The sequence below is a fragment of the Scyliorhinus torazame genome, chromosome 27 (assembly GCF_047496885.1).
Source record: "Scyliorhinus torazame isolate Kashiwa2021f chromosome 27, sScyTor2.1, whole genome shotgun sequence".
NCBI lineage: Eukaryota > Metazoa > Chordata > Chondrichthyes > Carcharhiniformes > Scyliorhinidae > Scyliorhinus > Scyliorhinus torazame.
The window spans coordinates 44,480,828-44,496,984 of NC_092733.1; the positions used below are offsets into that span (position 1 = coordinate 44,480,828).

Below are 16,157 nucleotides of genomic sequence, written 5' to 3' on the forward strand. Positions count from 1 at the left end.
CCGGCAAGGAGAAGGGAACCACTGCACATGCGCGGCAATCGCGCCGGCCCCACTTAGCATGCGCGGCAATCACACCGGCCCCACTGCGCATGCGCGGCAATCGCACCGGCCCCACTGCGCATGCGCGGCAATCACACCGGCCCCACTGCGCATGCGCGGCAATCACACCGGCCCCACTGCGCATGCGCGGCAATCACACCGGCCCCACTGCGCATGCGCGGCAATCACGCCGGCCCCACTGCGCATGCGCGGCAATCGCACCGGCCCCACTGCGCATGCGCGGCAATCGCACCGGCCCCACTGCGCATGCGCGGCAATCACACCGGCCCCACTGCGCATGCACAGACCAGCGGCGCCCATCTGACACCGGGATCGGTAGTGGGTCGTTCCAGTGCCGTGCTGGCCCCCTGTCGGGGTCAGAATTGCTGCTCCTGAGGCCATGTTGACGTCATCGAGAAACGCGACGGCGTTTACGACGGCGTCAACACAGCCCCAGGATCAGAGAATCCCGCACTTAAAAAAGATGGAGACAGTCTTCAGGGAGATTTTCTCAATATCTCTCCTCAGATTCTCCAGCCACCTAACCAGCACCTCTGTGGACTGTGGGAGGAAACCGGAGCACCCGGAGGAAACCCACACCGACATGAGAACGTACAGACTGCACACAGTCAGTCAGCCGAGGTGGGAATCAAACCCCGGACCTGGTGCTGTGTGGCAACAGTGCTAACCACTGTCGCCGTGCCGCCCAATTCCAACCATTCCTCTTCTACTATTCATTAATTTGTGGTAATTGTGCAGAATGTGTTCAATGATCATCTCAGAAATGTAACAAGGAAGTTGGAACACGGACAAATATTTGGAAACTGAATAGAGTTCATTGAATGAATCCGAGATTGTTTCCTGGAACAGTACGTTGGGAACCAACCAGGGAGGAGGCTACTGGCAATTTGATATTTTGTAATGAGGAGGGATTAATTAATGAATAATCTTTATTGTCACAAGTAGCTCACACTAACACCGAAATGAAGTTACAGTAAAAGGCCCCTAGTCGCCACATTCCGGCACCTGTTCGGGTACACAGAGGGAGAATTCAGAATGTCCAAATTTCTTAACAGCACGTCTTTCGGGACTTGTGGGAGGAAACCGGAGCACCCGGAGGAAACCCACACAGACACAGGGAGAACGTGCAGACTCCGCACAGACAGTGACCCAAGCCGGGAATCGAACCTGGGACCCTGGAGCTGTGAAGCAACAGTGCTAACCACTGTGCTACCATGTCACCCATAATGAGCTCATAGTTAAGGATCCACTGGGAAGTAGTGACCATAGTCTGGTAGAGTTCAAGATTCAGTTTGAGAGAGAAAGTGGAGTCCCACACTAGTGTTCTGGAATTAAACAAAAGATATGACGTAGGCTTGAAGACAGATTTGGGCCGTATAGACTGGGCAGGATGGCTAAAAGGTAGGACAGTGAATGATCAGAGAACATAGAACAGTACAGCACAGAACATACCCTTCGGCCCTCGATGTTGTGCCGAGCATTGTCCGAAACCAAGATCAAGCTATCCCACTCCCTGTCATTCTGGTATGCTCCATGGAGCAGTGGCAGTTGTTTAAGGAGATAGTCAATTCCTCAACTAAAATATATCCCAGTGAGGATGAAAGATGGGAAGAGGGGAAAAAACATCCATGTCTGAACAAGGCGGTCAAGGAGATTATAAAGACAAAACTAAGTTCTATCATATTGCACAGGCCAGTGGCAGGCTGGAAGATTGGGAAACTTTCAAACATAAACAATGGATACTAAAAAGGAATAAAAGAATCTAAGGTAATTTACAAAACAAAACTACCTCAAAATATCAAAAAGGACAGCAGAAGCTTCCACAGGTACATAAAAGGGAAGAGAGTCGCTAAGGTTAATGTTGGTCCCTTGGAAGATGAAACTGGTGAGTTAATTGTGGGGAACACAGAAATGACAGAGATGCTGAATCAATACTTTGCCTCAGTTTTCACAGTGGAGGACACTAGTACCATTCCTATAGGAACGGGCATTTCAGAGGGAATAGAAAGAGTGGAACTTGGAACAATCAACATCAACAGGGAAACAGTGCTCAACAAACTCTTGGGATTGAGGGCAGACAAGTCCCCAGGGCCTGATGGCCGACATCCTAGGGTGTTAACTTACTTACCTTGCAGGTCAGCTGTTTAGTTCGGGAGTGAGAGCCGGGACCTGAGAAACAGCGCGGGAATTTGAAAAAGCGCGGGAGCTGCGAGGCAGAGGGGACAGTTTAAAAGGTCGCTGCCTGTGGTGAGGTAAGTACTGATTAACAACTTACTTACCTTGCAGGCCAAGTCGATTTCAGCAGGAGCGGAGCAGGCTAGTCCATTTCAGCGGGGGCAGTGCGGAAGTGATTTCTGGGAGGTAAGTCTCTCCTTTAAATTTTTTTTTAAAATTTTAGTGTTTAAGGTGGGAACAGGAAGTCGACCCGCGGACTTCTGGGAAGACCCTCACCAATAAATTCTGGTGGAGAGGAAACCCGAGACAATACACGTGTAGTGTCTCCCACCCGCCCTCCTCCTCTAACCTAATAATAAAACCCTTTGGTGTGAGGTAAGTACCATATTTTATTATTGTTATTAATATTTTTTTTTATATAAAAAATTTAATTTAGTTGTTAGCCAGATCTTGGTAGAAAGTTAGAGGGATGGCAGGGAAGGGAGTGCAATGTTCCTCCTGCAGGATGTTTGAGGTGAGGGATGCCGTTAGTGTCCCTGCTGATTTTACCTGCAGGAAGTGCTGCCATCTCCAGCTCCTCCAAGACCGAGTTAGGGAACTGGAGCTGGAGTTGGAAGAACTTCGTATCATTCGGGAGGCAGAGGGGGTCATAGATAGCAGTTTCAGGGAATTAGTTACACCAAAGATTGGAGATAGATGGGTAACTGTCAGAGGGACTGGGAAGAAGCAGTCAGTGCAGGGATCCCCTGTGGTCGTTCCCCTGAGAAACAAGTATACCGCTTTGGATACTTGTGGGGGGGACGACTTACCAGGGGTAAGCCATGGGGTACGGGCCTCTGGCACGGAGTCTGTCCCTGTTGCTCAGAAGGGAAGGGGGGAGAGGAGCAGAGCATTAGTAATTGGGGACTCTATAGTCAGGGGCACAGATAGGAGATTTTGTGGGAGCGTGAGAGACTCACGTTTGGTATGTTGCCTCCCAGGTGCAAGGGTACGTGATGGGGGGGAGATTTGTTAGTGCTCTTTGGGGGGGTTTAAACTAATGCAGCAGGGGCATGGGAACCTGGATTGTAGTTTTAGGGTAAGGGAGAATGAGAGTATAGAGGTCAGGAGCTCAGATTTGACGTCGCAGGAGGGGGCCAGTGTTCAGGTAGGTGGTTTGAAGTGTGTCTACTTCATTGCCAGGAATATACGAAATAAGGTAGGGGAACTGGCAGCATGGGTTGGTACCTGGGACTTCGATGTTGTGGCCATTTCGGAGACATGGGGCGAAATTCTCCCCCAACGGCGGGATGCCCGCCGACTGGCGCTAAAGCCGGCGCCAATCAGACGGGCATCGCGCCGGCCCAAAGGTGCGGAATGCTCTGTATCTTTGGAGGCCTAGCCCCAACATTGAGGGGCTAGGCCGACGCCGGAGGGATTTCCGCCCCGCCAGCTGGCGGAAATGGCGTTTGTTGCCCCTCCAGCTGGCGCGGAAATGCGGCGCATGTACGGGAGCGTCAGTGGCCGCTGTCAGTTCCCCAGCGCATGCGCGGGAGCGTCAGCGGCTGCTGTCAGTTTCCCAGTGCATGCGCGGGAGCGTCAGCGGCCGCTGTCAGTTTCCCGCGCATGCGCAGTGGGGAAAGTCTCTTCCGCCTCCGCCATGGTGGAGGCCGTGGCGGAGGCGGAAGGGAAAGAGTGCCCCCACGGCACAGGCCCCCCCGCGGATCGGTGGGCCCCGATCACGGGCCAGGCCACCGTGGGGGGCACCCCCCGGGGTCAGATCGCCCCGCGCCCCCCCCCCCCCCGGACCCCGGAGCCCGCCCACGCCGCCTGGTCCCGCCGGTAAATACCAGGTTTGATTTACGCCGGCGCGACAGGCAATTCCTGGGCGGAACTTCGGCCCATGCGGGCCGGAGAATCCAGCGGGGGGTCCCGCCAAACGGCGCGGCCGGATTCCCGCCCCCGCCCAATCTCCGGGAGCGGAGACTTCGGCGGGGGCAGGGGCGGGATTCACGGCGGCCAATGGCCATTCTCCGACCCGGCGGGGGGTCGGAGAATGACGCCCATGGATAGAGCAGGGACAGGGATGGATGTTGCAGGTTCCGGGGTTTAGGTGTTTTAGTAAGCTCTGAGAAGGAGGCAAAAGAGGGGGAGGTGTGGCGCTGCTAGTCAAGAGCAGTATTACGGTGGCGGAGAGGATGCTAGATGGGGACTCATCTTCCGAGGTAGTATGGGCTGAGGTTAGAAACAGGAAAGGAGAGGTCATCCTGTTGGGAGTTTTCTATAGGCCTCCAAATAGTTCTAGGGATGTAGAGGAAAGGATGGCGAGGATGATCCTGGATAAGAGCGAAAGTAACAGGGTAGTTATTATGGGAGACTTTAACTTTCCAAATATTGACTGGAAAAGATAAAGTTCGAGTACATTAGATGGGTCGTTTTTTGTACAGTGTGTGCAGGAGGGTTTCCTGATACAGTTTGTTGACAGGCCAACAAGAGGCGAGGCCACATTGGATTTGGTTTTGGGTAATGAACCAGGCCAGGTGTTGGATTTGGAGGTAGGTGAGCACTTTGGGGACAGTGACCACAATTCGGTAACGTTTACGTTAAGGATTGAAAGGGATAAGTATACACGCAGGGCAAGAGTTATAGCTGGGGGAAGGGAAATTATGATGCCATTAGACGTGACTTGGGGGGGATAAGGTGGAGAAGTAGGCTGCAAGTGTTGGACACACTGGATAAGTGGAGCTTGTTCAAGGATCAGCTACTGCGTGTTCTTGATAAGTATGTACCGGTCAGGCAGGGAGGAAGGTGCCGAGCGAGGGAACCGTGGTTTACCAAAGAAGTGGAATCTCTTGTTAAGAGGAAGAAGGAGGCCTATGTGAAGATGAGGTGTGAAGTTTCAGTTGGGGCGATGGATAGTTACAAGGTAGCGAGGAAGGATCTAAAGAGAGAGCTAAGACGAGCAAGGAGGGGACATGAGAAGTATTTGGCAGGAAGGATCAAGGAAAACCCAAAAGCTTTCTATAGGTATGTCAGGAATAAGCGAATGACTAGGGAAAGAGTAGGACCAGTCAAGGACAGGGATGGGAAGTTGTGTGTAGAGTCTGAAGAGATAGGCGAGATACTAAATGAATATTTTTTGTCAGTATTCACTCAGGAAAAAGATAATGTTGTGGAGGAGAATGCTGAGCTCCAGGTAAATAGATTAGATGGCATTGAGGTATGTAGGGAAGAGGTGTTGGCAATACTGGACAGGCTGAAAATAGATAAGTCCCCGGGACCTGATGGGATTTATCCTAGGATTCTCTGGGAGGCCAGGGAAGAGATTGCTGGACCGTTGGCTTTGATTTTTATGTCATCATTGGCTACAGGAATAGTGCCAGAGGACGGGAGGATAGCAAATGTGGTCCCTTTGTTCAAAAAGGGGAGCAGAGACAACCCCGGCAACTATAGACCGGTGAGCCTCACGTCTGTAGTGGGTAAAGTCTTGGAGGGGATTATAAGAGACAAGATTTATAATCATCTAGATAGGAATAATATGATCAGGGATAGTCAGCATGGCTTTGTGAAGGGTAGGTCATGCCTCACAAACCTTATCGAGTTCTTTGAGAAGGTGACTGAACAGGTAGACGAGGGTAGAGCAGTTGATGTGGTGTATATGTATTTCAGCAAAGCGTTTGATAAGGTTCCCCACGGTAGGCTATTGCAGAAAATACGGAGGCTGGGGATTGAGGGTGATTTAGAAATGTGGATCAGAAATTGGCTAGCTGAAAGAAGACAGAGGATGGTGGTTGATGGGAAATGTTCAGAATGGAGTTCAGTCACAAGTGGAGTACCACAAGGATCTGTTCTGGGGCCGTTGCTGTTTGTCATTTTTATCCATGACCTAGAGGAAGGCGCAGAAGGGTGGGTGAGTAAATTTGCAGACGATACTAAAGTCGGTGGTGTTGTCGATAGTGTGGAAGGAAGTAGCAGGTTACAGAGCTGCAGAGCTGGGCTGAGAGGTGGCAAATGGAGTTTAATGTAGAGAAGTGTGAGGTGATTCACTTTGGAAGGAATAACAGGAATGCGGAATATTTGGCGAATGGTAAAGTTCTTGGAAGTGTGGATGAGCAGTGGGATCTAGGTGTCCATGTACATAGATCCCTGAAAGTTGCCACCCAGGTTGATAGGGTGGTGAAGAAGGCCTATGGAGTGTTGGCCTTTATTGGTAGAGGGATTGAGTTCCGGAGTCAGGAGGTCATGTTGCAGCTGTACAGAACTCTGGAACGGCCGCATTTGGAGTATTGCGTACAGTTCTGGTCACCGCATTATAGGAAGGACGTGGAGGCTTTGGAGCGGGTGCAGAGGAGATTTACCAGGATGTTGCCTGGTATGGAGGGAAAATCTTATGAGGAAAGGCTGATGGACTTGAGGTTGTTTTCGTTGGAGAGAAGAAGGTTAAGAGGAGACTTAATAGAGGCATACAAAATGATCAGGGGGTTGGGTAGGGTGGACAGTGAGAGCATTCTCCCGCGGATGGAAATGGCTGGCACGAGGGGACATAACTTTAAACTGAGGGGTAATAGATATAGGACAGAGGTCAGAGGTAGGTTCTTTACGCAAAGAGTAGTGAGGCCGTGGAATGCCCTACCTGCTCCAGTAGTGAACTCGCCAACATTGAGGGCATTTAAAAGTTTATTGGATAAACATATGGATGATAATGGTATAGTGTAGGTTAGATGGCTTTTGTTTCGGTGCAACATCGTGGGCCGAAGGGCCTGTACTGCGCTGTATTGTTCTATGTTCTATGTTCTATGTTAAAGGAAGTGGCAGTGGAGATAGTGGATCCATTGGTTATGACATTCCAAAATTCCATGGACATGGGAAACGTTCCAGTGGATTGGAAAAATGCGAACGTAACCCCCTTATTCAAAAAGGGAGGGAGGCAGAATGTGGGAAATCACAGAGCAGATGGTTCAACATCTGTTGTTGGATAATTATTGGAATCAATGATCAAGGATGTAATATCAGGACATTTGGAAAGCGAAAGCTCTATCCCTCAGAGTCAGCATGGTTTTGTGAAGGGCAAATCATGTTTGACTCATTTGCGTGAGTTCTTTGAAGGGCGACATGGTAGCACAGTGGTTCGTACTGTTGCTTCACAGCTCCAGGGTCCCAGGTTCAATTCCCGACTTGGGTCACTGACTGCGGAGTCGGCACGTTCTCCCCGTGACTGATTGCATTTCCTCCGGGTGTTCCGGTTTCCGCCCACAGTCCAAAGATGTGCAGTTGGATGGACCATTCTAAATTACCCTTAGTGTCCCAAAAGAAAGGTTAGCTGGAGTTAGCGGGTTACGGGGACAGGGTGGGCTTCGGTGGGTTGCTCTTTCCAAGGGCCGGTGCATACTCGATGGGCCGAATGGCCTCCTTCAACACTGTAAATTCTGTGATTCTATGATTCTATATCACATGCAAATGGGGATCCTGTAAATGTTGTACATCTGGAGTTCCGCAAAGCGTTTAAACGGTGCCACACCAAAGGTTTAATTAACGAGGTGAGATCACGTGGGATTAGGGGTAATTTATTAGCTTGTATAGAAGACTGGCTGATGGACAGCAGACAGATTTGGGATAAATGGCTCTTTCTCTGGATGGCAAGATGTAACCAGTGGGGGGGCCACAGGGTTCAGTCCTTGGGCCCCAGCTATTTACAATCTATATTAACGACATGGATACAGGAATAGAAGGTTCTGTAGCCAAATCCACAGATCACACAAAATAGGTGGGACAGTAAGTTGCAATGAGGAAATAAGAACCTTACTAATGGGGAGTGGGCCAAAATGTGGCCGATGGAGTTTATCGTGGCAGATGTGAGGTCATGGATTTTGGTCGGAGATGTGGAAAGGCAGCTTCTTGTCTAATTGGAGAGAAATTTCGGGGAGCTTCGATGCAGAGGGTTCTGGGTATCCTCGTACATCAGTCACAGAAAACAAACATGCAGGTAAAGCAGATAATAAGGAAAGCAAATGGAATGTTGGCATTTATAGCAAAAGGAATTGAGTATGAAGGGAGTGTTGTTGCAACTATACAAGGCATTGGGAAGACCGCACCTGGAGTATTGTGCACAGTATTGGTCCCTTATTTGAGGAAAGATGTAGCGGCATTGGAGGCAGTTCAGAGAAGGTTCACTAGATTCCAGATATGAGGGGTTTGTCGTATTAGGAGAGATTGTACAGTTTAGGTCGATACTCTCTCGAGTTTGGAAGAATGAGGGGAGATTAAATTGAAGTATACAAGATGCTAAAAGGTCTGGATAAAGTAGACGTGGAGCTGGTGCTTCCTCTTCTGGGGCATTCTGAACAAGAGGTCATAATCTGAGAATAGGAGGTAGCAAAGTTCAAACAGATTTGAGGAAAATGTACTTCTGCCAAAGTGTTGTGAACCTGTGGAACTCGCTATCCCAGAGTGGGGTGGATACAGGGACAGTGAGTAAAGTTAAGGAGGAGTTAGACAGGTTTTTAATCGGGTTGAAGGGTTATGGAGAACGGACAGGACGGTGGAGTTGAGGCCAGGATGGGATCAGCCATGATCACATTGAGGGTGTTTCGGCGAGGGAGGGTTGAGGGTGTTTCGGCGAGGGGAGGGTTGAGGGTGTTTTGACGAGGGAGGGTTGAGGGTGTTTCGGCGAGGGAGGGTTGAGGGTGTTTCGGCGAGGGAGGGTTGAGGGTGTTTCGGCGAGGGAGGGTTGAGGGTGTTTCGGCGAGGGAGGGTTGAGGGTGTTTCGGCGAGGGAGGGTAAGTTGTCTATTCCTGTTCCGAGGTCATGTGATCTCGGGAGGAGATGCTCTGGCTGATTTCACAATCCAGCTCGTGGTCTGTAACATTGCAGGGAGCAGATGAGGAAGATATCAGCCATTATAGAATGGTGCAGCAGCTCGATGGGCCGAATGACCTAATTCCGCTCCAATATCTGATGAACTTGTCAAATCAAGAACAAAAATAGAGAAGAACAATATCACCGTCTGCTCAAATCATAGAATCATAGAATTGACAGTGCAGAAGGAGGCCATTCGGCCCATCGAGTCTGCACCGGCCCTTGGACAGTGGACTCCGCACAGACAGTGACCCAAGCCGGAATCGAACCTGGGACCCTGGAGCTGTGAAGCATCTGTGCTAAGCACTGTGCTACCGTACTGCCCAGTGGTCTGAAGTGTTTTTTTTTCAATGCCAGAAGCACAGCAGGTAAGGCAGATGGACTTCGAGCACTGATTAGTACTGGCAACTATGATGTTGTGGCTATCACAGAAACGTGGTTAGAGGAAGGGCAGCTTGGCAGCTGAACGTTGGAGGATACAGATGCTTCAGGAGAGATAGGGGGGATGTAATAGGGGTGGGGGAGTAGCATTACTGGTTAAGGAGATTACAGCCATACTGCGGGAGGACATCTTGGAGGGCTCATACAATGAGGCAATTTGGGTAGAGCTGAGGAACAGGCAGGGGGCAATCACAATGTTGGGGGTTTATTACAGGCCCCCCAACTTCCAGCGAGAGATAGAGGAGCAGAGATTTTGGACAGGTGCAACAGTAACAGGGTTGTTACGGTGGGGGATTTTAATTTCCCCGATATTGACTGGGACTCTCTTAGTGCTCGGGGTTTGGATGGGGCAGAGTTTGTAAGGTGTACCCAGGAAGCCTTCTTGATGCAATATGCAGATGGTCCAACTGGGGAAGGGCCGGTACTGGACTTGGAATTGGGGAATGAGCCTGGACAGATGGTTGAGGCTCAGCAGATGTACCTTTCAGGAACAGTGACCACAATTCCGTAATTTTAGGGCACATTTGGACAGGGATGAGGGTAACCCTCGGGTTAGGGAGCTAAACTGGGGAAAGGCAAATTACGATAACATGAGGCAGGAATTGAAGAATTTGGATTGGGTGCTGTTTGAGTGTAAATCAGCATTGGACATGTGGGAGTCTTTCAAGCGACAGTTGATTAGGATTCAGGAAATTCCTGAGAGAACGCAGGATATATATGGGAAGTTTAGGGAGCCTTGGATAACGAGTGATATTGTGAACCTTGTTAAAAAGAAAAAGAGGCTTTTGCAATGTTAATGTGAATCCCAAAGCGTTTTATTCATATGTAAAAAGCAAGAGGGTAGCCAGAGAAAGGATTGGACCCTTAAGGAAAGTGGGGGGAATCTATGTGCTGAGCCAGAGGAAATGGGCGAGGTACTAAATGAGCACTTTGCATCAGTGTTCACCAAAGAAAAGGACTTTGTGGAAGATGATTCTTGGGTAGAGTGTGTGGACATTCTGGGTCATGTTGACATCAAAAAGGAGGAGTTATTGGGTCTTTAAAAAAATGGAAGGGAGATAAGTCTCCTGGGCCGGATGGGATTTACCCCAGAATACTGAGGGAAGCAAGGGAAGAAATTGCTGGGGTCTCGACTGATATCTTTGTCTTCTAATTGGCTACTGGTGAGGTCCCAGAGGACGGGACAAAACATAATGTTATACCGATGTTTAAGAAAGGTAGCAGGGAAAATCCCGGGAACTATTGGCCGGTGAGCCTCACATCAGTAGTAGGTAAATCAAAGTCCCAGAAAGGGAAAGGACAGTGTATCTAACACACTGTGACACCCAGTCCCAGAGATGGAACGGACAGTGTATCTAACACAGTGTGACACCCAGTCCCAGAGAGGGAAAGGACAGTGTATTTAACATCCTCACACCCAGTCCCAGAGAGGGAAAGGACAGTGTATCTAACACACTGTGACACCCAGTCCCAGAGAGGGAAAGGACAGTGAATCTAACACACTGTGACACCCAGTCCCAGAGAGGGAAAGGACAGTGTATCTAACACACTCACACCCAGTCCCAGAGAGGGAAAGAATAGGGTAACTTCAACTTTGACATCCAGTGTAATGGGAGCTTTACTGTGTTCCTAACTTCATACTGTCGCTGTGCTGGGAGTGAATGGTTGGGACAGTGTGAAGGGAGATTTGCTCTCCATCTAACCCAATGCTGTATGTGTCCTGGGAGTGATAGATGGAGACAGTGTTAAGGGCGACATTCTCAATACCTCTCCTCAGATTTACCTGGAAAGGTCGATATAACAATGTGGAGAGAGTTTATTTTTTTACACCTGTGTGTGTCATTGAGCAGCCTGAGTCTTTACAGAAATTGGAGTGACGATATCTGAAACAGAATCCCAGGTTCAGTGTAAAATGCAGCAGATAGTGACAGCCTTCCATCAGATTTCACAGACAGCACCTTCCGAACACACGGCCGCTGAACACCGAGGGGGACAAGGACAGCAGACACATGGGAACACCACCACCTGCAAATTCCCCTCCACGTCACTCACCATCCTGACTTGGAATTACATCGCCGTTCCTTCACTGTCACTGGGTCAAAATCCCGGAGCTCGTTCCCTAATAGCACGGTGGCTGTACCTACACCACATGGAGCACAGGGGCTGGAGAGAGCAGATCATCGCCACCTTCGCAAGGGGCAGTTAGTGATGGGCAGTAAATGAGCCCAGCCAGGGATCCCAGCAACCTGGGAAAGAATAAAAAAGATTTACATCAGCAATATTGTGCAGTGAACATGGAGGAAGTGAGAACAAAGAAAAGTACAGCACAGGAACAGGCCCTTCGGCCCTCCCAGCCTGCGCCGATCCAGATCCTTTATCAAAAGTGTCACCTATTTTCCAAGGATCTACTTCCCTCTGTTCCCCGCCCGTTCATATATCTGTCGAGATGCATCTTGAATGATGCTATCGTGCCCGCCTCTACCACCTCCGCTGGCAAAGCGTTCCAGGCACCCACCACCCTCTGCGTAAAAAACTTTCCACGCACATCTCCCTTAAACTTTCCCCCTCTCACCTTGAAATCGTGACCCCTTGTAATTGACACCCCCACTCTTGGAAAAAGCTTGTTGCTATCCACCCTGTCCATACATAGATTTCATAGAATTTACAGTGCAGAAGGAGGCCATTCGGCCCATCGGGTCTGTACCGGCTCTTGGAAAGAGCACCCTACGCACGGTCAATACCTCCACCCTATCCCCGGAACCCAGTAACCCCACCCAACACGAAGGGCAACTTTGGACACTAAGGGCAATTTATCATGGCCAATCCACCTAACCTGCACATCTTTGGACTGTGGGAGGAAACCGGAGCACCCGGAGGAAACCCACGCAGACACGGGGAGGATGTGCAGACTCCGCACAGACAGTGACCCAAGCCGGAATCGAACCTGGGACCCTGGAGCTGTGAAGCAATTGTGCTATCCACAGTGCTACCGTGCTGCCCTCTCATAATTTTGTAGACCTCAATCAGGTCCCCCCTCAACCTCAGACTTTCCAACGAAAACAATCCTAATCTACTAAACCTTTCTTCATAGCTAGCACCCTCCATACCAGGCAACATCCTGGTGAACCTCCTCTGCACCCTCTCTAAAGCATCCACATCCTTCTGGTGATGTGGCGACCAGAACTGCACGCAGAATTCCAAATGTGGCCGAACTAAAGTCCTATACAACTGTAACATGACCTGCCGACTCTTGCACTCAATACCCCGTCCGATGAAAGCAAGCATGCTGTATGCCTTCTTGACCACTCTTTTGACCTGCGTTGCCACCTTCAGGGTACAATGGACCTGAACTCCCAGATCTCTCTGTACATAATTTTTCCCCAGGAATCTTCCATTGCCCATATAGTCCGCTCTTGAATTAGATCTTCCAAAATGCATCACCTCTCATTTGCCTGGATTGAACTCCACCTGCCATTTCTCTGCCCAACTAAGGTAGCCGATATTCAGGACGCCAAAGCGTGTAATGAGGCAGTGGGGAAGGGAACACTGACAAAGGAGTGTACTTGCAGGCACGGAGATGCGTTGAAGTGTGTATACTTCAATGCAAGAAGCATCAGGAATAAGGTGGGTGAACTTAAGGCATGGATCTGTACTTGGGACTACGATGTGGTGGCCATCATGGAAACTTGGATAGAAGAGGGGCAGAAATGGTTGTTGGAGGACCCTGGTTATAGATGTTTCAATAAGATTAGGGAGGGTGGTAAAAGAGGTGGGGGGGTGGCATTATTAATTAGAGATAGTATAACAGCTGCAGAAAGGCAGTTCGAGGAGTATCACCCTATTGAGGTAGTATGGGTTGAAGTCAGAAATAGGAAAGGAGCAGTCACCTTGTTAGGAGTTTTCTATAGGCCCCCCAATAGTCGCAGAGATGTGGAGGAACAGATTGGGAAACAGATTTTGGAAAGGTGCAGAAGTCAAAGGGTAGTAGTCATGGGCGACTTTAACTTCCCAAATATTGGGTGGAAACTCTTTAGATCAAATAGTTTGGATGGGGTGGTGTTTGTGCAGTGTGTCCAGGAAGCTTTTCTAACACAGTATGTAGATTGTCCGACCAGAGGAGGGGCAATATTGGATTTAGTACTTGGTAATGAACCAGGGCAAGTGATAGATTTGTTAGTGGGGGAGCATTTTGGAGATAGTGACCACAATTCTGTGACTTTCACTTTAGTAATGGAGAGGGATAGGTACATGCAACAGGGAAAGGTTTACAATTGGGGGAAGGGTAAATACGATGTTGTCAGACAAGAATTGAAGTGCATAAGTTGGGAACATGGGCTGGCAGGGAAGGACACAAGTGAAATGTGGAACTTGTTCAAGGAACAGGTGCTACGTGTCCTTGATATGTATGTCCCTGTCAGGCAGGGAAGAGACGGTCGAGTGAGGGAACCATGGTTGACAAGAGAGGTTGAATGTCTTGTTATGAGGAAAAAGGAGACTTGTGTAAGGCTGAGGAAACAAGGTTCAGACAGGGCATTGGAGGGATACAAGATAGCCAGGAGGGAACTGAAGAAAGGGATTAGGAGAGCTAAGAGAGGGCATGAACAATCTTTGGCGGGTAGGATCAAGGAAAACCCCAAGGCCTTTTACACATGTGAGAAATATGAGAATGACTAGGGCGAGGGTAGGTCCGATCAAGGACAGTAGCGGGAGATTGTGTATTGAGTCTGAAGAGATCATAGAATTTCATAGAATTTACAGTGCAGAAGGAGGCCATTCGGCCCATCGAGTCTGCACCAGCTCTTGGAAAGAGCACCCCACCCAAGGTCCACACCTCCACCCTATCCCCATAACCCAGTAACCCCACTATGGGCAATTTTAGCATGGCCAATCCACCTAACCTGCACATCTTTGGACCGTGGGAGGAAACCGGAGCACCCGGAGGAAACCCACGCACACACGGGGAGGATGTGCAGACTCCGCACAGACAGTGACCCAAGCCGGAATCGAACCTGGGACCCTGGAGCTGTGAAGCATTTGTGCTATCCACAATGCTACCGTGCTGCCTGTAGATAGGAGAAGTCTTGAACGAGTACTTTTGTTCTGTATATACAAATGAGAGGGGCGATATTGTTGGAGAGGACAGTGTGAAACAGATTGGTAAGCTCGAGGAAATACTTGTTAGGAAGGAAGATGTGTTGGGCATTTTGAAAAACTTGAGGATAGACAAGTCCCCCGGGCCTGACCGGATATATCCAAGGATTCTATGGGAAGCAAGAGATGAAATTGCAGAGCCGTTGGCAATGATCTTTTCGTCCTCACTGTCAACAGGGGTGGTACCAGGGGATTGGAGAGTGGCGAATGTCGTGCCCCTGTTCAAAAAAGGGAATAGGGATAAACCTGGGAATTACAGGCCAGTTAGTCTTACTTCGGTGCTAAGCAAAGTAATGGAAAGGGTACTGAAGGATAGGATTTCTGAGCATCTGGAAAGACACTGCTTGATTAGGGATAGTCAGCACGGATTTGTGAGGGGTAGGTCTTGCCTTACAAGTCTTATTGAATTCTTTGAGGAGGTGACCAAGCATGTGGATGAAGGTAAAGCAGTGGATGTAGTGTACATGGATTTTAGTAAGGCATTTGATAAGGTTCCCCATGGTAGGCTTCTGCAGAAAGTAAGGAGGCATGGGATAGTGGGAAATTTGGCCAGTTGGATAACGAACTGGCTAACCGATAGAAGTCAGAGAGTGGTGGTGGATGGTAAATATTCAGCCTGGATCCCAGTTACCAGTGGCGTACCGCAGATATCAGTTCTGGGTCCTCTGCTGTTTGTGATTTTCATTAATGACTTGGATGAGGGAGTTGAAGGGTGGGTCAGTAAATTTGCAGACGATACGAAGATTGGTGGAGTTGTGGATAGTAAGGAGGGCTGTTGTCGGCTGCAAAGAGACATAGATAGGATGCAGAGCTGGGCTGAGAAGTGGCAGATGGAGTTTCACCCTGAAAAGTGTGAGGTTGTCCATTTTGGAAGGACAAATATGAATGCGGAATACAGGGATAACGGTAGAGTTCTTGGCAATGTGGAGGAGCAGAGAGATCTTGGGGTCTATGTTCATACATCTTTGAAAGTTGCCACTCAAGTGGATAGAGCTGTGAAGAAGGCCTATGGTGTGCTCGCGTTCATTAACAGAGGGATTGAATTTAAGAGCCGTGAGGTGATGATGCAGCTGTACAAAACTTTGGTAAGGCCACATTTGGAGTACTGTGTACAGTTCTGGTCGCCTCATTTTAGGAAGGATGTGGAAGCTTTGGAAAAGATGCAAAGAAGATTTACCAGGATGTTGCCTGGAATGGAGAGTAGGTCTTACGAGGAAAGGTTGCGGGTGCTAGGCCTTTTCTCATTAGAACGGAGAAGGATGAGGGGCGACTTGATAGAGGTTTATAAGATGATCAGGGGAATAGATAGAGTAGACAGTCAGAGACTTTTTCCCCGGGTGGAACAAACCATTACAAGGGGACATAAATTTAAGGTGAAAGGTGGAAGATATAGGAGGGATATCAGAGGTAGGTTCTTTACCCAGAGAGTAGTGGGGGCATGGAATGCACTGCCTGTGGAAGTAGTTGAGTCGGAAACATTAGGGACCTTCAAGCAG

General features: G+C 49.2%; 1 protein-coding gene across 3 annotated transcripts in view; it reads right to left on the reverse strand.

The window, feature by feature from the left end:
- The window catches only part of LOC140403376 (uncharacterized), a 207,682-nt gene that overhangs the window by 173,564 nt on the left and 17,961 nt on the right, over positions 1-16,157 (reverse strand). The window contains exon 1 of one of the 3 annotated variants that reach the window (XM_072491301.1): positions 11,563-11,587. The exons of 1 other annotated variant lie outside the window; for it this stretch is intronic. In XM_072491301.1, the coding sequence (XP_072347402.1) occupies positions 11,563-11,565 (3 nt within the window). In that variant the 5' untranslated portion in view covers positions 11,566-11,587. Of the gene's footprint in view, positions 1-11,562; positions 11,588-16,157 lie in introns of those variants that run through there. One more of the 3 variants, XM_072491303.1, reaches the window with a different exon arrangement.